At 34.3% G+C, this 23101-nt stretch overlaps 1 protein-coding gene across 5 annotated transcripts in view; it reads right to left on the reverse strand.

The window, feature by feature from the left end:
• The window catches only part of WDR17 (WD repeat domain 17), a 45862-nt gene that overhangs the window by 250 nt on the left and 22511 nt on the right, over window positions 1-23101 (reverse strand). For 3 of the 5 annotated variants that reach the window (XM_052681572.1, XM_052681568.1, XM_052681571.1), the window contains exons 8-29: window positions 22556-22724; window positions 20662-20753; window positions 19476-19558; window positions 18544-18630; window positions 16816-16980; window positions 16328-16530; window positions 16096-16245; window positions 15866-15996; window positions 14059-14184; window positions 12408-12563; window positions 12076-12140; window positions 11539-11671; window positions 10459-10541; window positions 9553-9652; window positions 7661-7800; window positions 5730-5750; window positions 5385-5496; window positions 4600-4741; window positions 4416-4518; window positions 3356-3457; window positions 1991-2086; window positions 1619-1802 (exon numbers count right to left, since the gene is read on the reverse strand). In XM_052681572.1, coding sequence (XP_052537532.1) covers window positions 1619-1802; window positions 1991-2086; window positions 3356-3457; window positions 4416-4518; window positions 4600-4741; window positions 5385-5496; window positions 5730-5750; window positions 7661-7800; window positions 9553-9652; window positions 10459-10541; window positions 11539-11671; window positions 12076-12140; window positions 12408-12563; window positions 14059-14184; window positions 15866-15996; window positions 16096-16245; window positions 16328-16530; window positions 16816-16980; window positions 18544-18630; window positions 19476-19558; window positions 20662-20753; window positions 22556-22724 — 2643 coding nt within the window. Of the gene's footprint in view, window positions 1-1618; window positions 1803-1990; window positions 2087-3355; window positions 3458-4415; window positions 4519-4599; window positions 4742-5384; window positions 5497-5729; window positions 5751-7660; window positions 7801-9552; window positions 9653-10458; window positions 10542-11538; window positions 11672-12075; window positions 12141-12407; window positions 12564-14058; window positions 14185-15865; window positions 15997-16095; window positions 16246-16327; window positions 16531-16815; window positions 16981-18543; window positions 18631-19475; window positions 19559-20661; window positions 20754-22555; window positions 22725-23101 lie in introns of those variants that run through there. The other 2 variants (XM_052681570.1, XR_008206359.1) reach the window with 2 other exon arrangements.

Below are 23101 nucleotides of genomic sequence, written 5' to 3' on the forward strand. Positions count from 1 at the left end.
AAGACAGTCCATGTGTATTGTGTAAAGACTACCACATTTTTATCTGAGAAGAACGTGAAGAACAAGTTTTAGTCTATCACCTAAATTCATATGAAAATACTACCTGGTCAGCTCAAAGCTTTAGTAATATGCAACTGTTAAGTGAATAGGCTCTAAAATATAGAAACTGAAAATTTCGTACTCATCACATTTTTTTTTTTTTTTTAATCTTAACAATTGCTGTATTCTGCACATTTGTCAGTTAAATTTTGCCTGATGTCATATCTTTTGGATTTCTCCATCTTAAAAACAAAATGAAATCAAAAAGGCTCCATGAATAGTTTTAAAACATGGAGTCTACTAAGCAACATCCAGTACTCACTGTGAGAAACATGAAGGACAAAGCATTGATTTATATGATGAGAGAGAAGGTATCTGCCAGTTTTTTAATTTGATGAAACATGGTCTCAAAGCTGTAACTCAATTTTAAGTGCATTTTTACAGTGGCTCTCTGAACTTGCCACTTAAACTGTAAAACTGTAAAACCAAGTAATTAGGTTACTGTACCTTAGTACTTAATGATTTCTGAGCCAATCTGCATGCCTAGAGCAAAGACTCCTAATATTCACTAATCAGGGAATTAGGACATTATTCACTAATCCAGAGATTAGAATACTGTAGATGTCAAATTGGTGACACCACATTTGCCATTCTTGTCAAATGGAGTATAATAGCAGCAGCTTTCTGTGGCTATTAGCAACCACTAAAACATGTGCATGCATTTTTCACTGAGCCACAGCAGAGATCACTGGTCTCATGCAGAAGTACTGGCAGCAAGTCCTTTAGACTTGAGGTTGTTGTTAATTCTGTTTACCTTAAAGATCTTACTAGTGTTTGGTGACCTCCCATTGCCAATGCAAAACCATCCCTCTCAATCCCTGAACAACCCCATTACTCTTTGGCCTGGCATCTGACACTGCACAGAGAAAACAGATAGCCTCATATAAAAGAATAATTTCACACTGAGGCAGCACTTGGAGAAAGTAGCCATATAGAGTAGTGTTTTCAGGACCCATCTAGTTTTCCCAGAAATACCAAAAAAGGCATTGGAAGGGCAAGCATGTTTTGATCTTTAAATCCTATGGAAGTGAAACAAAAATATTTAAATATTCAATTTTTACTATCTGACTTTAATTAATGAATTTTAACTATTCTGTTGTTGTTATTAATCACAGTGGAAACACAATGTCAGTATGTGGTTGAACATGACATTTTTAAATCAAGCTGCAATGAGACAATGATATATATGAGATAATTTACAATAAATGAGTACAATAAATTCAAATAAATTTGAATACAAATAAAATTTGGCAAAATGAATGCAGCTTTTTTTTTTTCCATGAAAACTAAGAAGTTTCAGATTGGTAAACTGGGCAATCATTTGGCTGGACAACTCTTTACATAACCTTATTTATATAGCAGATCTCAGCACTTGTCCTTAGCTTTAACTTCTGCTACTGTGACAATAAGGAAAATATTAGTCTTCGTACATGATGGTATGTACCTTAGATTTATGGTAATCTCATCAATACTCACTGCTAACACCATGATGAGTTTACCTGGGCTCTCTGAAACTGACCTGTATCCTTAGCCCTGTCAAACAAGAGATGTGAACATCTGAATGGCTGGGAAGATTTGATCCAGTGACATAGTCAGGCCCAATCATTCCTTTCAGAGGCTCCTCTTGTATCCGTGATACCAGTATTGAATAGACCTTTTTCTGTGACTCAGATGGTGGAGTGCATGGCAATTCATTGGTAGGTCTGTGAAAAAAGAAGCTTTTCTTTTTTTTTCCAACTACACATCATAATTTGTTTTGGAAACTAACATCCATAAAATATTTTTTTTAAACATTAATAGAAAGATTTTATAAAGGAGATAATATTGTATTCATAACAAAACATTTAAATGCTAGTAGAATCATCATGCTAATTTTTTATTTTCCACATACTTGGTTGATTGAGTGAAGGCTCTCCACGCATCTAATTCCTCAGAGAGCTGCTCAATTTTCAACGGTACAGACACCTTCCGTCTTTTTAAAAGCTGACTGAAAAGGAATGAGAATAAAGCCCAAATTAACAATGCATATTTTCTTGAAAGAAATAATATTCAACTATTTTTGACACAACTTCATCATTTCATCCTTCATGATGGTCACCAGTATGAAGCCACAGAAATATTAAATTACTAGATATAAGATATACCTTCTCTTTTAAACTTGTCTTTAGGTATCTCAATTTATATATTTATATATTTATTTAAGCTTATCTTTAATTATCTTAATTTCCTCCTCCCCTCCCCCCCCCTTTTTAAGAGGCCCTTCAATACTTTAAGACTTTTATTTCCTAATAATGACAAGCTGACTGCAACTAAGTATATATAACTGATGTGAAGCAATATCATATCTAGCAAAGGCAAAACAAGCTGCATCGTGAAATCAGTGACATCTTGGACACGGCTTTGTTACCCAACAGGAATAAAATCAAAAAGATTTGAGTGCACCAAACTGTGAGGGAGATGTTATTGCTAGAAATGGCAATTAGTCAGATGGACAGCACAGAGGAAGACTAAATAATAGTGGTTACATTTTTGAAGGAGTACTGAAGTACTGCATATAAACATTTTATTTAGCAGCAGATTAACAGAGATTATTGATCTGAATTCAAGTCAAGTGGATTGATTTAATTTAGTCGAGTCCTAGAGAGTCAAGTGAAGACAACTTAGGCTAGGTTAAGTGGTTCAGGCCAAGTGGGATCTCACCAGGTAAGCAAGCTAAGTGGTGTCAAGTGGGTGAAGTCAAATGGGCCATGTCAGGTAGGTGGGGCCACGTCAGTGAGGTTAAGCCAAGTCGCATCAGATCAAATGCACCAAGTGAAGTCAACCCAGGTCAATTTGATGAGGACAAGACAAGCAGGCAAGGCTAAAGTCAGGTCAAGTCGTGACTGGGTTGCGCAGGACCAAGTGGAGGCAAGTGTGCTAGACCAAGCAAAAAGCTTGCAGATAGGGAATATTAGCTCACTGAGTACCAGAAGGTTTCATGATGGGAAAGGAAGCAAGTGCACAGATACAAGCTCTGAAGTCACAGCTTGCCCTTGATGCTACTGAGCAAGTCTTCACAAGAGGTCTACACAGCATACAATCATGCACAGAAGTAATGCTGAATGCTCATCTAAAAAACCAGTTTTTCCTTACACAACAAAGTGTTTTACTGAAATCATTAATTCAGAAGTTGATCTACCCAGAAACATGATCTGCCTACAGCATATACCATAAAAGGAACTGAGATTTTGAAGTGTTACTAAAAGCATAATATTACCTTGTATATTCATAAAGTGCAGGTACAATGCTATTGTACTGTCTTCTGATAGCAAGTAAAGCACCAATATAACCACACAAAATTAGCAACTCATTCCGAAATCTATAAATGAACAAGTATTAATTATGAACAATAATGATTTCAAGCATTTTAAAAAAACACTCATATTCAAATATATAAAATTTTAAAGCCTATCTCATCAGTCCATGCTTTATGAGGAATACGTCTGCTAATTATGTTTAGTTTCTGTGTGATGTAACTTATTACATTTCACCTGCTTTATACTGATATAAAAATTACAGAATTGTGGAATCACCAAGGTTGGAAAACACGTCTAAGATCACACAGTCCAACCATCCACCTATTACCAGTATTTCTCACTAAACCAAACCATTACATTTTAGCACATATGCATTAATAAGTCCAGTCACATAACATTACAAAACAGTGGTGCTCAGACCTTTCAATACAACAAAACTTTAAATAAAATTGCACCATATTTGTATGATCTTGAGTACTATCAATTTTCCCCACAGACACGAGTTAAGCTTTCTGCTCATTTTAGTTCTTCATATACATCTTTGCAACCATCCAGGCCTAATTTAAACGATCTTTTAATGAATGGTGAAACACAGCAATCTAACTATTTTAGAGTTAATTTTAAGATTAACTTAAATTGCTTGATTGCTTGAATTTCCTTAACACTTTGACATAAAAACACATTGTGTGTGATATCACTGCTCTTCAAAAAACTGAAACAGAAAACTAATCAAAGTGAGCTTCTCCAAATAAGACCAATATTGACACACCCACTGTAAATTGCCTGCAAAAGTAGCAGGCAAATCTCTTATTCTTTTTGCTAAACCTTGAAAATTTAGGAGAATTCCACATTCAGTTCTCCAGGCTGAGAATTAACCTATTGACAGCAATCTGTTTGTACCACTGTTCTTGTCAAACAAAAGTGATACTTAACAGTTTGAAGCAATAGATTTTTTTTTTTTAATCTATACGTTTCTTTAAGTGAAACTTCCACTTTCATAAATATGGAAAACATACTTACTCTGTACAGTTAGGCAGCATTAATTGTTCAGTGCGAATGTAACTTAGAAGGTCAAGGTATGGACATACTGAATCTAAAGTCCAATGTGAGTCACGGAGTTGTTCTGTTCAAAAATAGAAAAAATAATTGAAGAGACAAGCTATACAAATTAATTATGCTTTAAAAAGTTTCTTTATTCAAGTACCTTTCACATACTGAATGCCAATAGGGAGAGCTTTTTCTGGTTCATTGCTTAGCAGATAGTACTTTATAGTTTCAAATATATCACCGAGTGCCTCAGTTGTTTCTGCCAATCGCATACACTCTTCTACATCAGGAAGATTACACTAGAAAACAATGATTTTGCTAAAGAATTATTATAATATTTAAAGAATTATCTAAGATGCACAAGAACACATAACATTAAGATCAATCTCTCTCTGAAAAGATGTTTAAAAGATGCCTCCCATACACCAGGCATAAAGAACGCCATTTAGACCAGAGAACAGAAGAGGTGGTTCTCTAACTTGAATTGAACACAATTAACATCTGTTTGCATTGTTAATGATTGCGAACTTGCTACTGCTGCTTAATAGATGTTGAACATTAAGGAAGATAGTGGAGCAGACTCTATCACTTCCGAAAAGAGGGGAGGGAGGATTTAAGGAAGTTACAAATCTAAGAAGTAAAACAAACCCGGGGTAGTAGATAAAGGTGCCCTACCAAGATCTGGTTAGGCTACACAAGTAAGGAGGCGGCTATGAACCCTACAGACAAGTAATTCTGATGATCATAAGCTATTTGTGGAAGTAACTTGTGCCATGGAAACAGTGCACAAAATAGAAAGCAAGATTAAGTATACAACATAAGACTGTTAGTGACAAAAATCTTACAATTTTTATTAGGCCGTGGTCTTCAATATTCTGAAATTAAGAAAGAAATCAACACACAAGCTCTGCTAGCATTCAGATGAATTCTTTTTCAACGTACCTTTTCATGTAGGTCATTTCTTTCAGCTGTGCATCCAGGATAAAAAGCACAAAGTTTTATCAACTGCAGCTTATTATCAGGAATCATCATAAGAAGATCAGCTGCTAAGTCCCTGGATAAGCAAGACAACATACAGTTACTCTTAATTGTTTGTAGAAAGAATGTGAAAGAGTTTTCCACTGACTACTTTACAGAAGAAAATAAACAATACAGCTACTTTCAGATGAGATAGAAGCAACAAAGCAACTACATATGAGTCTATTGTCTATTTTTGGTGCAATAAACAATGCAATAAACAATAAACAAAATTACACACTTCTCTCTTTCTAGAAACAAGCAATATACCTGTATCCAAGTGATGGAAAGCTAAAAGGAAGACATTGAAACAATAATGAACAAATCTTGAACAAATTTTTGTTTTATATTCTCACTTTGAATACAGAAGAAATTTTGAATAGGAAATAACTAAATAACAGCATATCCCAGAATCAGGTAAGCCTAACTTGAATAACAGAAGAAATCTTTCCAGTGCCTTTTGACAACCTAAAAAACCTAATGCCAAAAGATCTTTGGAAGATGTGCTATACAATTACTATGAAATAGCCATTTTTCCAAGATACAAAAAGACTTTGAGAATATAGCATATTTCACAAATTTTCAAGATCTCAGAGGGCAGTGAGGTACTGGAAAGGTTGCTGGGAGAAGCTGTGGATGCCCCATCCCTGGTGGCATTCAAGGCTGGGTTCAATGCGGCCCTGGGCAGTTAGACCTAGTAGGTGGCAAACCTGCTTTTGGCGGGGTGACTGGAAAAAATAATCACTTTAATAAGCAATAACTATTCTATTTTTAAAATTGACTAGAAACTGCTCAGCTGAAAACTAAAATCAAATGTTCATTAAAAAATTCAAAGAAACACTCATAAAATGGCCTCAAATTGTGTAATGTAGAATATTTTTCAAGAATCAAATTGAAAAGAAATATTTAGTGTATGAAGAAAAAATAAGGCGGCTCTATCAGGTTACACAGAATTCAGTATTTCAAGTAACGTATTACTTGCCTTCTGAAGAAAGTTCATTTTAACTGTACTTAGATGCTAAACAAATAAAATTAAATTAAAATGGTGTTCATAAACTCTCACTCATTTACTCTGAACAGCTGCATGTTTTTCCTGCGGCCGCAGACTGGGAGGGGGCATTCATATTTAGTTTTGACTTTTGTTTGGATTTCATATTTTCAAACATTACTAGAAAAAACATTCCATCAGAAATTGATTTCTTTAGTTATCAACCTTTTGATATTCCTTGAGGTCTCTACAATGTTTCTCTGAAACAAAATGTTTCCAGCTGGTGGATATTCTTAAAAAGAACTGGTGCAAAGAAGCGAGTCTTTCAAATAAGCTCAGAGGCTCTCAAGCTCCATCTTACCCATGCATAATCACATGAATACAGAAAACCAAAGGATACTACTCTATGCTGTATCTGTACTACAAAATATGAAGAGACTCAAGAATTTCTATCTTTTTATTTGCCTAAGCAAATTTTAAGTTTAGAAGCAAAACTGAGGCCCAATCACATCTGTTGAAATACGTGGTCTATTGAATGTAAATTCTGCAATAACTGTACAGCTGCCAGGTATATCTTAGCAACATTTTATTGGTAAAGAACAAACAAACCAAAAACATATCTTTCCAAGTAAAGCCACTACAAGTAAGAAGAAAAAAAAAAATCTAGCAGAGAAATGAAATTTCCCTGTATGTAACAAATAACCGACTCCTCCAGCTTAAACAATAATCTCATTTTCAAATCTTGTCAGCTGCCCTGGATATCCAGTATCAGTATAAAGTAATTCCTCAATCTCTTGTGATTTTAAGTTGTCCAACAAGAACTTAGAATCACTTTGCAGATCCTGCTTAAATTTCAGTGTCTTTTGACTTTGTCATTCAATACTAGCCTCACTCTATCCAAAGCAATCACTTTTACTCAGTACAGAGTAGGACTTACTATGCTAATTAGTGCCCAAATAGATATCTAGCTTCTTCAGTGTTATTTATACTGTAAATGACAATGACTCTTCTCTCACTTAAAGTCCACACAATCTATTTTGAGGTTAAAGCAGAATGTTTGCAGTCTCTGCGCTTCATAGGTGTGATTTCGATTCAAGCAGAAATTTATCTACTCACAGTGGCCTGGTGAATGTAAGCCTCAGTATGAGACAGACCTTTTTTTTTTTCAGGGGAGGGGAATAAACAAATCTTCTTTGGAGTAAAAAATTCTTACCATGTTGTTACTGTCATACATTTTCTTGCTAGTAATTCTAGGGCATAATGTGTTGCTTGTGCTGCTCTTTCTCCCAAGACAGTACCCACACTGACTGCCAACTCCAGCTCATTTCCACGAATCAGGTTTGCCACTGCAACCTTGCTCAATGAAAAAATTGTATAATTAAAGGACACAATCATTTTTGAGGATTCACCATGTTCAGTACATGACATTCATTTACAAGACTGCTTTTTTACAAAAAGGAATTTTAAAAAACGCATTAAACAAACTTTTCACATAAAATTTAGGCCTCTTGAATGCATAGTAATTACATATCATGTTTTAATCAGTTTTCAAATAATCTAATAGATTTCCTTTTGCAGATACTTCCTTCATTTGATCAAAGAGATTAAACTTCATACATAAAGGAATCACTATCACGATAGCTAAGTTCTAGGTAAGGACAGTAGTATTTGGAATAAATATTTCACCACCCTTCTTGTTGAAATGGATCTCTAAAAAAAAAAAAAAAAAACAAACAAACAAAAAAACAAAACAGTAATGTCTCTCCTGTACATATCCTCCGGGTAACTGGAGTTGCTGATAGGAATAGTAGAACATTAAACAGCAAGACTATACAAAACTTCAAGCATATAATTTGAAATACAGACATTAACTGACAACTTTTTCTTCAGAGCAAGAAAGTAGGATTTTACTCATTTGAAGGAATAGCAAAGTTAGAACATGTTGGATCAGAAGCAAAAAAGACCAAAGAGCAAGGAAAAGAGGTAATTTAAAAAATTATAAGAAAATGAAAATCTTACAAGTTGCCATTTTTTTGTCCAAGGGTTTTTTTTTCCTATTGATTTTGTTTATAATCAAATTTGGTGGAGATCACATTCTTCATAGTACAATGAAGTTCCAATTCTGAATAGGTATTTTGGGTCACAAAAATAGTAAACAATAATGCTGTGAATATATATGCATGCAAGATATCTAGGTACAGTGTATTACAGAATCACAGAATGGCCAGGGTTGGAAGGGATCTGAAGGATCATATGAACTGCCTTTACTAAAATTCAATTAAACAATGTATTACGAGGGCTGCTTTGAAAGCAATGTCATTTATTTTATTACATTGTCCCATGATGTCAGAGGCAGATGTTGGTGATACAGCAGTATAAGTTTAACATTCCCACCAATACCCCATGAAACATTTTTGTTGTGTATCAGATGGCAGCAGAGGTAATCTGACAAAATGGCATTTGACATGGAATTGCACGTGAAGCAAAGATCACAATTTAATTCCTCTATGTGGAAAAAAAAAAAAAAAAAGCACCTACTGACTTTCTTTGATGCTTGCTGCATGTTTATGGAAACCAAACAGCAGATATTAGCACAGCGAAGAGCTGCGTGGGGCTTATCAGCAGTGGCAACAACAGGTCACCTCCACTAGTTCAGACTGTTACAAGCACGGCATGCTGGCTCTTGTTCATCACTGGAGAAAATGCATAACTAATGGTAACAACAAAGAGTGTTCTGTAGCTGACAATTTGTTCCATCAAACAGTGTTATTGTGCTCTCTGTATCTGTTGTTGTTTTCATGGAAATAAACAGGAAGCACTACTTTAGAAGAAACCTTTGTGTTCATGAGAGAAATCCAGAATTTAAAAAAAAAAAAATAATCAGGATTTTGCCACTACCTTCAATATTGCAAAGATCAAGCCTGTGCATAAAGAAATACAAAGGCAAAAACAAGTTTAACTAGTAGCATTTAGAATGCAGCACGCACATCTGGAAAAACAAAACACAAACCAGATCATTAATACGTGGTGATATAAAAAGTCAATGTTGGCTTTCTGCAAATAAAGAGTTAAAAAGAAAATCGGAAAGGAGAAATGAGAAGTTACCTCTATGTTTTCAACAGCCAGATGGCAACACGCGGCAAGCACTGCATGGCCATCTTGGAAATACCACTCTGCCAGTTCCTCACTGACCTTCTGAAGAAGCCTGCAGTTAACAACATATGAATTCAGCAAAATAACTTTAAGGTTAGAGTTGCTTAGCTTTAAATTTAAATACAAGTTTGCTTAAGTATCCTGAAGTTTCTATATCTAAATTACAAATAATGACGCTCTAGTCAAAAAAGCTACTGGTTTGAACTGAATCCATCTATGCTAATGCACATTCATGTGGATTAATTTCACAAAATCAACACCAGTACAGCACTGCCTCAGACTGAGGAAAGAAAAATACAGTACACCGATATTAGTCCCGTACGTGTGAACACTGCATAAGTTTCTCTCCAATTGCTCAAAACCTATGAAGGTACATGAAGTAACCACACAGTCTCCAAGCTCCTTTTGTTAGCAAACATACAGCTTGATAATGTCACAGAGACTTTTGAGCACTGTTCTGAACAAGGAAGGAATAGTGGCTTCTGAGGAAAAACACCAAAGCTTTCAGGAGAAGATGTATAAAATATGTGGTCTCCCAGATACTACTTAATAATAAAACTTACTCTACATTTTCCAAAAACTCTAACGAAATAAAGCTAAATGTTTAAGGACATATTTAAGTGTATAAGAATGTTCCTTGCAATAGCAGTACATGTATAATTAAAAAAAAAAAAAGCCAGAAAGGGGCAATACAGGGGAGATTATACAATACAGCATTCATTGGAGAACAATTGGCTCCATGAAATAAACACTAGAAGATGTAGTACTTTGTTGTCAAATTTTGCATTGCTGGTTCCAAATTAAACTACTGAGATTTATTCCACTTGATGATTTTAATTATAAACTACAACAACTTACGCATTATAATCATCTGTATTGTTTAAATCAGAATTGGAAGATCCACTCATTGTGGAGAACGGTGTATTTCCTTCACAAGCTGCCTGCAAGAGCATAAAGTGACAGATTCATGAAAATGTGAATTATAACCAATCATGTGATTTTCAATAAGAATAAATCTGAGCTCTCTAAAAATTCTTCTAAAGTCCAACTATAGCAAAAGAAGTGTTTAAATCAACAAGCCTGTTCATAGTAAAGTTTTAGCCTGGTTTTATTCAGCTACACAAGGAAGTCTACAGAAGCAAGAGATCTCTTCTATGAGTTTGTAGACAATTTTTTCAGGTTTTGAATCAGCTTCAAATGGATAGTGAGGGCTGCTAGCTTGGCCACTAGGAACAAATGGCTATGTCCTTGGATTTCAACTTCCAGTCACACTTTAGTAGGCATACCAGCAAATCCAGAAAAGCCAAAGCAGCATAAGCAAAGCCTTTTTCGTTTCTTTAAAACCTGACAGTTCAAGAAGCTGTATTAAGCAGGCAAAAATTACTCAGAAAATAAAGGAACAATGATAAATGGAAATGAATTACCAGACTTGCATGTTTTGCATACCCTGTAACTTGCATTTACAAGGTGATTGTACTGTTTTATTGTATTAAATTAAAAGGTCACCTGAATACAAGTGCTGATTTCCTATGTTTATTACTACTACAGCTGAAAAATTTCACCCTAAGATTCTGGAGGAAGAAGTATAACTAAGGCTTTGATGGAAAAATATGTGAAACTAAGAAATTTAAAATAGCAGATTGGTAAGAGTCAGGTTATATGTATATATATTTTATTTTAACCTAGCACTAATCATCAGTTTTTATTATAGCTGCCCCTTTGGAATTTAGAAGAATCGGGCTTAAAATCAGTGAGATGCATTTTTTATGACCTTAGTAAAAAAGCGGCCAACAGAGCACGAAAGTAAAAAGCAGGGGGTTTCGTTAGTTAGCAATTTTATAATGTGAACAGAGCTAGTCTTTTAAATATGCTCGTCATCTTCAGAGTCAGAAATGAATAGCTAAATGCTATTACATATACTGGTATATGTAGTAATACCTGTGCAACAAGTAGAGCCTCATTCAGCTGTCCTCTTGAACTAAAGAAAGCAACCAGTTTCTTCACGTCTCCAGTAGCTATACAGTATGGGATGGCATCATCACTTTCTTCCTGAATTAACTGATCAGCTCTCCTAATTAAAGAAATGAATAAATAAACAAGATAGATCTAGGTATAAAATTGACCACTACACTTCATGGTATAGGTGTTAGATGAAGTTACAGAAAGTTCACCAAAACCCATCTGCATTTACAAATCTCAGAAGATGCAAGCTTTAAGGATACTGCATTCTACCAGACAAAGATTTGAGTTGAACTTGTAGTTTATGCTTAACTTTTTAACTCTATATCCACAATCACATTTGTGTTGAAGTTTCTGACAGTTTCAGGCCAAAGCTTACTGAAAGAAATGTAACATTGCTAGAGTGCCGTAACAGAAGCAATTAATACTAATACAAGTATTTCATCTTAGTACTTGTTGTTTGTGTTACTTTAAATACAGAAGCTACAACACAGCACTTCATTTTCATCACTTTACCTTTGCATTAACTTCTTCCAGTATTGCATCGATACACCAGGTGCAACTGAGAGAGCTTTATCCCACTAGAAGAAAGCAGCAATATGTTTTTCCTGATGATTGTACGTCGGGAAAGTGCTGTATCTTTAATTACTTTTTATATTTCTTCCATTACAATAAATTTGTCAAAATGTTAAAAGTGTAATGAGCTACAGATTAGTCTTTGTATGCTAAAAACAATTTAACTAGAGCAAGATCACTTTTCAAGATTTATTTTGCCTTTTGTTGCTATACCAGATGGTTTTCATAATCTTCTGTATTTAATTCTTTTCAGTAATTTTCTGATATTTTACCTCTCCGAGCTCTACCATCAGTTCACAATACCGCTGAACTTGTCCTAATCTTAAATGTATTTCTGCAGCCTCCTTAAGCGTTTCCTTTGTACTTGGTGCACCAATACCGCCTCCAAACTTGGACATTTTTACTGCTGTCAGTTCATGCGCTTCAGACTGATGAAAAAAAGGAAAAAAAGAAATAATTCAGTTAGTTTGCAATGATGAAAACAAGTTTTGTGAAGAATGCATTATAGTCAAACATTGCAATGGAATACAAAAGCGATAATTTAGGAAAAAACTCTTCTCAGAACAGCATAGACTTTCCTTGCTATGTCCTTCAATCTTTTACATATTTTGGTTCATTCTCAACCATTCTCTCATATCTAACATCACCTCACCTAAATGTCCATTACAAGCATCTCTCTATTTTGAATCTAAAATGTTCCTGGAGGTCATAGTTATTGTTCTTCTACTGATTTCCAAATAAAGAAAGAATAAAGACAGTGGGTTTAATGTTCTGTCACACCCATATGACCAATAATTAACTGATATTTCTAACAACTGCAATTTCTATTCTGGTTTAAGAGGTAAGAGCAAATTTCCCCATCTGGCAGAGTCTGAGAAATAAGCTGCGAAAGGATCACAACAAACATTAAAGAGCAAAAATAAACTTCACGTTTTATATATCCTGAATTCTTGAGCTCTACCGTAAATGCACATGAAAGCACCTTCAGCTCTTTATATGTTTATATTTCAACAGTACTGAATAAACTGTGGCCATTCTTTGCAGTTTCAGTTTTTTGTCTACATTACAGTTTACTATGGCAATGTCAGCTGCTGAGAAAGGCAAACTATTTGTTTTTTGTTTTATTTTCAAACCAAACTATCTTACTTTGTTACGATGTAGTTGCTGTAATCACAGTTAACATCTGCAATAATTTTTTTTTTTTTTATCACCACAGCCTTAAGATACATAAGGCTACTCCTTAATAAGAGTCTTCTGACTTACACAAAAAAGACAGCATGCAATAGCAAACATCACATAATACCCAGTGGGTATTTAGTTCTTTAAAGTGGCAGTTAAGCATGACCTCATTCACACAATTAAATCACTTTCCTCTATTTCCAACTCAGTCGTTAGAACACAGGATTGTTTAGCTTCCCTGAGAAGTCCCTGAAACAACCACATATCTTCATATTCTGTACAAATTGTACATTTGATTGCATATTCATATATAAATAATTCCTGGTACTGGAATTTTGCATTTGTATCTGAATCAGTCTAAAGCTATGCATTTCCATTAACGACAGGTTCTTGCTTTTCCACTCCTTCCAGACAGCCTATTTCTGCTGCCTCTTCCCTACCTTTCACATATAAATATCCCTGTCCCTCATATGGACACATATAAACTTTGGTTCTATATTAGAAACTAACTTTACTGAGTATAGAATAAAACTTAGAACTTTAATATAGTATTTATCAAATCACTACAGACTCACCTAGAAGCCCCTGTTCTAACAGATCAGTATTGCATAGAGAACTAATTGCACAATAATTTTCACACATAAAGTTGTGATCCTTTTATAAAACATCACATGCTATTTATATATATGTGAAATAATAAACAGATTATTAACATTTTTCACGTAACATTTATGTTTCACTTACCATTCTAAATCTAACAAGATGTTTGACATGCATAATTCCTTTGCAGTAATTTTGTGGAAGCAGACTATCATCCTGTCCTTTTATTACAGCAACTAAATTCCACAAATTTTTGCTGCCTCCTGGAGGCTAAAGTTGTTATGGATGAAAAAGAAAGTTGTATTACAATAATATTCAAGAGAAACAAAACTTGCTGAGACCTTGAAAAATGCTTGCCAATCAATTCCAAGGAATAAAATTCCAGACGGTTTTAAAATTAGAAAATTTACTATGAAAACAACATTCAAGATAATAAAACCCCTTCATTTCTGAAGACAGGAGATACCATAAGATTCATGAATTTAAGTATTTGCTTATGCATAGTCACAGCTGAAGGCTCATCATCTTCCTCTGTTCTTTCCTAGTGGATACTAGCTATGTTGTAATTAGTGCAGGCATAAAACAGTATCTGCTGAGTTGCAACGGATATCCAAGAAGTTGTTTACTACCTTTTGTGGAAGAAATGCATGAGCCAGGTAAACAAAAAACAAGCCCAGGTTCAACACAAAATCCAGTTGTCTGCATTAAGAAAGTCTGGTGCATCAGTACACAAGTTCTTACAAGTTACAGTGATATTTTTTGAGTTTTTTTTTCCTAAAATTTTAAGCATTTACACTGGTCTAGTATTTCAATATTTGCCTCTGTAAAAGGAGGATGATGGCTTTATACTGAATTAACACTTGAAGGGAATAAGTAATTAGAAAAGCTTACAAAGCTTACAAAAAAAATCATTAAGCCTTTGACATGAAGGAACTTTTATAAGAATAAAAAAAATGACATGTTTAGAAGCCTTGTTATTTTTGAGCTGGTAAAAACCAGAAGAATCTACTCACAGTAGTTTAAGCAGGTGCTGGACTTAAAAACCAATGAACAGCTGATGAGAAAAAGCTGTTCTCTGAAAACTTTAGTATTCTATAGTATACAATTCTAGTATTCTAGAATTAACATAAGACATCAAAATATAGCATTTTCATCAAACAAGGAATTGTATAAGAACATTTTAAAGAAACAGCCAGGAAATTTCAGGATTTGCAATTGAGGAAGAGTGTTTCAGCATCATATCCTAAAATTTAGCCAGAAATCAAAGCATACACATATTTTGCATGAAGTTGGTCTTTGCAGATCAGCATATTCATTTAAAGAACATCAGTATCTCATACAAACTGTAATCCCAAGACATTTTTGCCCTTTTTCTACCTCAATTTCAGCTCCCATGCAGGTTAAGTGCTCACAGAGATTCAAGAGTTGGTAATTTTAACTCAACTGCACCAAAAAGCTACAGTGATTTATAGGAAATTCTACTCTGCAACAAAGAAAAGTCAACAGATGGACACCGAAGCAAAAGTGGCTCGCATCTACAGCTGCCAGAAGTCTGGTACCACACAGACTCTGGTAGTTTAAATCTTATCCAGCAACCCTTTCGCAGATTAAAATTCAGTGTAGTTTGATATAAAATGTATTTTCATTTGCTTCAGAGAAGTCTAATTCATATTCTTATGAAAAATTAAGCTGTTCCATCTATTTCCCTTTAAGAAAGCTTGGTCTGTACAAATTCAGTCACACATTCTCACACGCAGAATTATTAAGAGAAAGATTTGATTTCTGCATGTTTTTTGAGTTCCCTTCAAGTAAGAAAGAATAGAACAGTAGAAGCAAAAAGCTTTTGTTCTGGAGGCTGACTTCAGAGGAGAAAGCAGGACAAAATGCCAACAGTATGTTGTCTAACATCCTTAAGGTGTCGCAATGATCCTTAAGTTCATAGAATACTTACAGAAAAACATTCTGAAAACCGCCTTAGTTTTTCTTCTCGAGAATTTCCTATCATCTTTTCCACTTCTTGCTTAATATCTCTGGAAACTTTACCACACAGCAAAGGAGGAGCACCAGATTTTACAGCACGATCTAATGCACATAAAGATTCATAAATTATATATGCATATGTAATTTTAAGTACAGTAACGTGTATAACATTAAAAAAAATTACACATGCAATTTACTTACCTATATTACCAATAACCTCATCCCAACATCTATCTGCTAAGATATTTATTGGTAGAGGATTTATAAGCGGTGTCAGTGACCAAAGTCTCACAGTAGAGTCACGAGAGCAAGATGCCATAGTAAATGGTCGACTAGGATGACATGATAATCCTAGCAGAGATAGAATTTAAAAGCATGGTCAAGTACTTAAAATTCATTTTAATACAGAAAGAAAATATATTTTAAGTAATACCATATACATCTGCTCCATGATCATAAACAGTGTCCAAGCACGTTCCATCTCTTGTGTCCCAGATTTGAATTGAATAGTCCCAACTGCCAGATATTAGAAGGTATGGAATTTCAGGATTCCACATCAGTCCTCGTACTGGAGCTCTATGTCCACTAAGAATATTTATACAAGCATCCTGTGTGTAATCCCATATTCGAACAGTACTGAAACAGGATACAAAAGACGTATGGTCGTTAAGTCATCTACTGAAATGACTCTTACTGCAGCAACATTTTAAGCTTCAGAATATTTACTTATAATTACTTTTGTGAAGATTTTACAAAAGAGGCTGGAGTTAATGCCCAGCATTCTGAATCTGACCTACAGAGAGGTCTGACTGACTGTATTATTCCCAGAGCTTCTTAAAGTGCCAGTGGCAGCAAGAGCACAGAGCTCAAAAGTCATTTTGACAGCCCTTTGTGATCTTCTCATAGTTCAGAAATACACACCCATCATCAGAGCCACTGCAGAGGATTCCTTCTCTCAAAGGAGACCACCGTACATGAAACACCTTTGCAGTATGTCCAGTAAAAACTTTCAGTGGCTGATCAGAGCTAGTTGCCAAGTAATAAACACGAACATTTTTATCCTCACAACCAGTAGCTATCATGTCTCTACAAAATAAAAATTGTAAATCATTAGTCACTGGAATCATAAGTATTTATGATTTTGGAGTTTAAAAATAAATATGATGCATATTTTGCAATTCACTTTTAAAAATAATTTATTTTTGTTTGCCTTTTGTCTTTCTATAATGCCATTACTAATAACCTCATGAAACAGATGAAATCAGAAAAAAAGGGTGAAGAATAGTGTTTGTACAGGAGTCTAAATCAAACACTTCTGAATATAGTGAGTATATCGTATTCAGAACTCAGAATTATTACTAGATTGAATTACTGCTGCTTTATGATTTAATGAAATAGAAAAAAGAATGTGAAAGAAATCTATAGATTGTGAGAGTTCATATCTATCTCAAAACCCAAGTTTCAAAATTAAAAACATAAAAAGTAGGGGAGAGTGGAACAAGTATTCAAGGAGGATAAGGCCTACAACAGAGCCCTTTCTTGTCCCTTCTTGCAGATTTCTTACGTGCTATTAGAACAAACTGCACATTGGGAAACTCACTAAGAAACAATCTGATAAAATTCAGGGGAGAAGCAAAGAACAGCCTTACTACAGCATTATTTTAAAAATCACTCATGAGAACTCCAACATTAATTAGAACTCAAGTATTTGCAAAGAATTCTTTAGTTATTTTAAAGGTCTTACACCAATATATTCTGTTTTTCAAATACTACTTTGTTTGTCACTGGGGTAAATGCTGCCATACTGTTTTTTTTTAAATCAATGCTTATTATCAGTTTATAATATTGCACGATGTACAAACATTTAACATCTTAATGGAAGAGTTTCTTCATGTTCTCCTTTGATTCATCTTTGCTTTCAAATTGAATATGTAAATCATTAATTTAAGACCTCTAATTGATACAAGGTTCTTATTCAGCTATATTATTTATAGTTATAGAATAATTATCAGCTACTCTTCAAAGCATAGACACATTGGGCTCCTTCTAATGACACTTCATAGAACGGGCACAATTCTCTAGATGCAAATTCGTTTATAGCTGTTTATGGATATTTATGTCTATCATACTAGCATAAAGTATTCTCAGAACTGGACAATTGGCAAGAATTAGACATGTGTCAGAAATGCATCATGAATTTGTTAAATATTAAGGTTTTTGTGAGAAGGATCTAACAGCATGATTCTATTATATAATGCAGTACCATAGAAGCTGCCAGAACTGAAAGGCATTTTGACTGTAATGGTTTTCCTAGAAATAATTACCATCTGAGAGACAGGAACTTATTGGCTCAGGCATAATATGATGCCCTAGTGGATGTCTAGGGTGTTCAACAGTAGTTTAAGAGATCCTCATGCCTTGTCTAATTGCAGTACATACATTTCCAAAACAGGTTACATAATGCCCTGTCATACAGGTCTGCCATTAAATGGCATGATACTCAATTTGTTTTTCCTTCTTCTAGTTTAAAGATAGCTTTTTTAGGAATCTATTAAGGAGCCTTTGTAAAAAAAATTAGCTTTCTGGGCATTGCTGGTAATCCATTTCAATAGTAAATAAAATTAATTATCAGGGTTATTTTCCACTCACTTGTTGTTTTGACTCCAGTCACAGCCAAACACTGCAGCTGGATGTTTGTACTTGTGAAGAACTTTGCCATCAATGGTTCGAATAATACTGAAACCAATTACAATAGAATATTATGAGTATGCTATTCAAAAGTCAGCTTTGATTCTATGCAAATAAACACACAGCATCAAAAGCATACAGAAAGAAGCTTTTACTCCTACCCCTCAGGTACAGTTCCATATATTTCCCAGCAAAACATTTAATTGGACTCCATCATCTATGAAACATTCCTCCAGAGAAGCTATAAAGCTTTCACACTGTGATACCTCCATCCCTAAAGAATTCTTACAGCCCAGAATCTAAGTCATGGTGATAAAACAGGTATGAACAGATCTTTTTAAAAAAATTAATTTCTATATAGAATATGAAGTTTCTCCTCTTCTTGTTAGACTAGGGTTGAAAGAAAAACATTAGAAAGAGCTGAAAGGAAGATTTTTAGAAGTACTGAAACATATTACACAAAAATTCTTCCCTTGCATTTGATAGTTTTTGCTAAACTATTACCCTTCTATAATAATAAAATTGGAAATACTTTTTTGTTCTATAATAGAGATTCTTAAAATTAAAAAAAAAACAACAAAAAAAATGAAGACAAAGAAATAGCTTTTGAGCAGTGTCTGCTCTACCTACAGATAAAAAAACAAAGATACACTTTGCTAAATAAAATTTATGAAACAGGTTTCAGTACCAAAATGTCAGACACCATTCCTTTTGGAAACACTTCCTTCATTATAATTTTTTATATCATAAAAAATATATCCTAGCAAATACACGAGATTAGTATATCCCAAATTTTGTCCAGTGAGTAGGGTTTTAAAATTTATCACTGATGATGTTGTCAAAATCTACTGGCTGAGATGTGCAATTTTTTTTTTTCTTCCAGTAACACTCACCAAAATCCATCATCGCTGCAGGTTGCTATTCTTTTGGAATCTTTATGACTCCAGGCAATGCAGAAGATCCCATTCCTTCCATGCTTCAAAAAATGCAAAATACCTATCAATAAGAAATAACTCACCCTTTTCTCTTATCTACTGACTCGTGCTTTTTGTCCCTCTCCTATGGGCTCCAGCCGTTTTCTCCCACTAAAGTGTAATGTACAAAACCATATGATGTCCCAGGTGTGTAAAGTCATAGTGGGAGACACAGACAGTAGTAAAACTGTCCTTGTTTCCAGGACACAAAACAAAATTGGATTAAGAATAAGCAGCTCATGAATCTGAAGCTTGAACAAATGCTAGCTACTTTATCAAATACCAAAATTAGTGAGAATGAGTCAGTGTGAAAACTTAAGTGAGATGTCCATCAGAACCAGAGGTCAAAACAGTTGTTTAATAGTAGCAACGTGTCAATCTTCTGATGTGTTAGAACTCTTGAATGATTGTTTGCTTTATTTTATTAAAGATGTTCTTTTCTACATTTGTCTTCTTAAACAGCAGCCTTTTCCTCTGACACAGATGTAGCCACAGGTAACTATGTCTAACACAAAGACTAGAGCTATATATTGAGAATACAAAAAACAGTAGAGAAAACTACAAAACATTGCATGCCGCTTGCATGCTCTTTCAGCTATTGCCCCAGGACACACACAAACCTGTACAGATTACTGGTAACATAAGGCAAGATTCTAAATAAGCCACATGTTTTAGCATGTTTCAAAAGGCAGTTTTATTAGTCTAGATTTCAGCAACTGAAATTCTTTTCTAGGTCTAATGTTTCAAAATCTGGAACACCATCTCACTATTTTATGTTTTGATCCTCAGTTTTGAAGTCTATGTCCACATGTATTTACACTTTTAAGAAAGAAGCCACATTGCTTTTGCTATATATCACTACAGAACCACTTTTAAGATACTGGAGACTATCTGGTTCTTCACTATTCTCAGGTTACAAACCTTATCAGAGGAAGTAAAAAAGACTTCACTTGTCTCACAAACAAACTAGCACTCACATCTTTCTTTCCATTGGTTTCTGTTATAGGCTATTGTTCACGTTTGTTTTTTTTTAATTGCTACATTTATTTGGTACTAGAGGGAACAGCTAGTTTACATTCAATAGACAAAAAGGAAATAATCTTACCTCACTGAATCGTGTTATTATTTTGCATCTTGGGATGTCCCAGATGAAGCCACCATTTCTGGATGTTGCAGCTGCTATGCAGTTCAGATCTCCTTTAGAGAAAGACATTTTTAAGCTATCACAATTAATGTGAAATCAACAATGGCACAAAACCAGTAGTTTTTCCACACTTTAAGGCCAGTATTTGATATTAAGTAGTAAATACCTGTTTCACACTTTTTCCTACATTCCTGTTTTGAACAAAGAGTAAACTAAAAGTTGTATAGTTGAAAAAAGTATTCTCAATGCCTGTTGAAAGCTTTGCTGTTAAAGTAACAAGAAAATAACGTTTGATAAAAGCATAAAACCTTGATAAAATCTTGATAAAACACTCAAACTGAGAAACACATACAACTTCAATGCTTCAAGCTTGAAGTAGATCATTTGCTGCTGAAGTTCCCTGTGTACAAATACAAACCATGCAAAATGCTGCACTTCTTTTGTTCTCCTAAATCTTGCACCAGGCAGCACCTGATGTAACAAGTCTGTACTTGAGTCTGTACTCGTACTCTATGAAGTGGGAAATAACATAAGACTCCAATGTGAGAATCAGGAAAGCTTCTCCTCACCACAGTGAACGACTATGCCCGATGTAGAAAAAAAAAAGGCAATTTGTACAAGGGGAGTCTAGATAAAAGGTGCATATACAGAATGGAAAGAAATTCTGGTTGGACAAAAATAGAAGTTCTTTTGAGACTAAAGTCAAGTAATGACAAATACTAGAGTATATTTTAGTACTAGAGTATATTTTATGAATGAAGCTTAAACAATTGCACAGAGGTTGGGAGGAACTTGCTAGGAGTAAAGGATGTGAAAGATGTTCTGTTGGAGATGGGTAACAATGAAGTGTAAGGAACTAAAGAGTACACAAGCTAAAGGACATGCTTTCAATTAGCCTAAATGTACTAATTTGCATTTTTAATCATTCAGAATTCAAATCTTGAAAGGCACCAATTCTACTCCTCCCCCTCACAAACAAGTTATTCTCTTTATGTGAGGTGTTTTTAAAATTTCAGTTTGTACTAGCAAAGATTTTAAAACAAAACAACTGAAAGATGGAACATCCTTTTTCACACTGTTATAATTTACACAGAGCAATTCAAATCATCTGTGAAGAACAAGGTGCAAGAGATGCTCTGATACGAAGTGCCAATTCATTTCATTTATACAGGCTACATTCAGCTTCCCATAACAATATTTCTTGTTAAGAGTTTGAATTCATAGGAAAGTCTGTTGAATTTAAACTTGAGGAAAAAAAAAAAAAATCAATAAAATTTTATCTGCTATTTATCTGCTATCTGCTATTCAGTCACACAAACCCTAGTTAACAAGTACTGACATCAGTTATCATAAATGTTCTCTTTAATTCAGCTAAATACGTTGCAGAACAGTTCCAACATCAAAATTTCCCACCAACTTCAGTGTCATCTAAAAAACAGTATTTAACCAAAAAGCAGTCTTTAATATACTGCTCAGTGATTAGAATACCACATAAGGACGAGCCAGAACTAAACACACATATTCAACTTCTTCAGCATAAAATACAATTGGAACACTTCTAAACAATTGCCTCCCAGGCAAAAGAAGCCTTTTCATCACCTCTGTAACGTAACGTTAGAAAAACTGGAGCGTTTCCTTCCTACAGACTTAACATGAGATGCAGAGATCATTCCTCACACGGGTAAATCTGAACAGGTACTGAAGAACTGGATTCTACAAGGCTTAAATATATTACTTTGATTACATTTCAGAACTTTTAAGATACCCTTCTGTCTAAAATGAGTATTTTTGTGACACAAATTGCTGCAAATCAATGCTGACTCAAGATCTTATATCTTAAGCAAAATATTCTTACCTGGAGCCCACGAAATGGAATAAATAACTCCCTCTTTACCAGGGGACGTGTAAACCGCTGTTAAAGTATTTATGTCCCACACTTTTATTGTACCATCAAATGAAGCTGTAGCAAGAAGATCAGGGTTATCAGGTTTGAATTCACAATCAAAGATGGTCTCAGTATGTCCCTTTAAGGAAAAAAAAAAAGTTGAATCCATTTTTATTACACTTGATGTTTTTTCCCCAGAAGTCCATCTCTAGGTAAACTCTAAAATCAGCTCTATTAAAAAGCAATTAGACCAATTATGAGTTCAAAAACCTCTGCACATTTTGACTATTCAGTTAAAAGAAGAAAGGATTAAAATAGCTAAGACTATAACACTTTATCCTTTGAAGAACATTTTTAAAAACAGAGAAATGTTACCCTAAAACAATAGGATGATGCAATGCCAGGGATGCATTGTCCATTGGAATTGAATTGATGATAACAATAATTAAAAAATCTAAACCTAAACAAAAACAAGCAAGAGAAAACTAAAACAGAAATTAATGTTACCTTTCAGGT

Source organism: Tympanuchus pallidicinctus, unplaced genomic scaffold (genome assembly GCF_026119805.1).
Source record: "Tympanuchus pallidicinctus isolate F22 unplaced genomic scaffold, pur_lepc_1.0 scaffold2, whole genome shotgun sequence".
In the NCBI taxonomy this organism is placed as follows: Eukaryota; Metazoa; Chordata; class Aves; order Galliformes; family Phasianidae; genus Tympanuchus; species Tympanuchus pallidicinctus.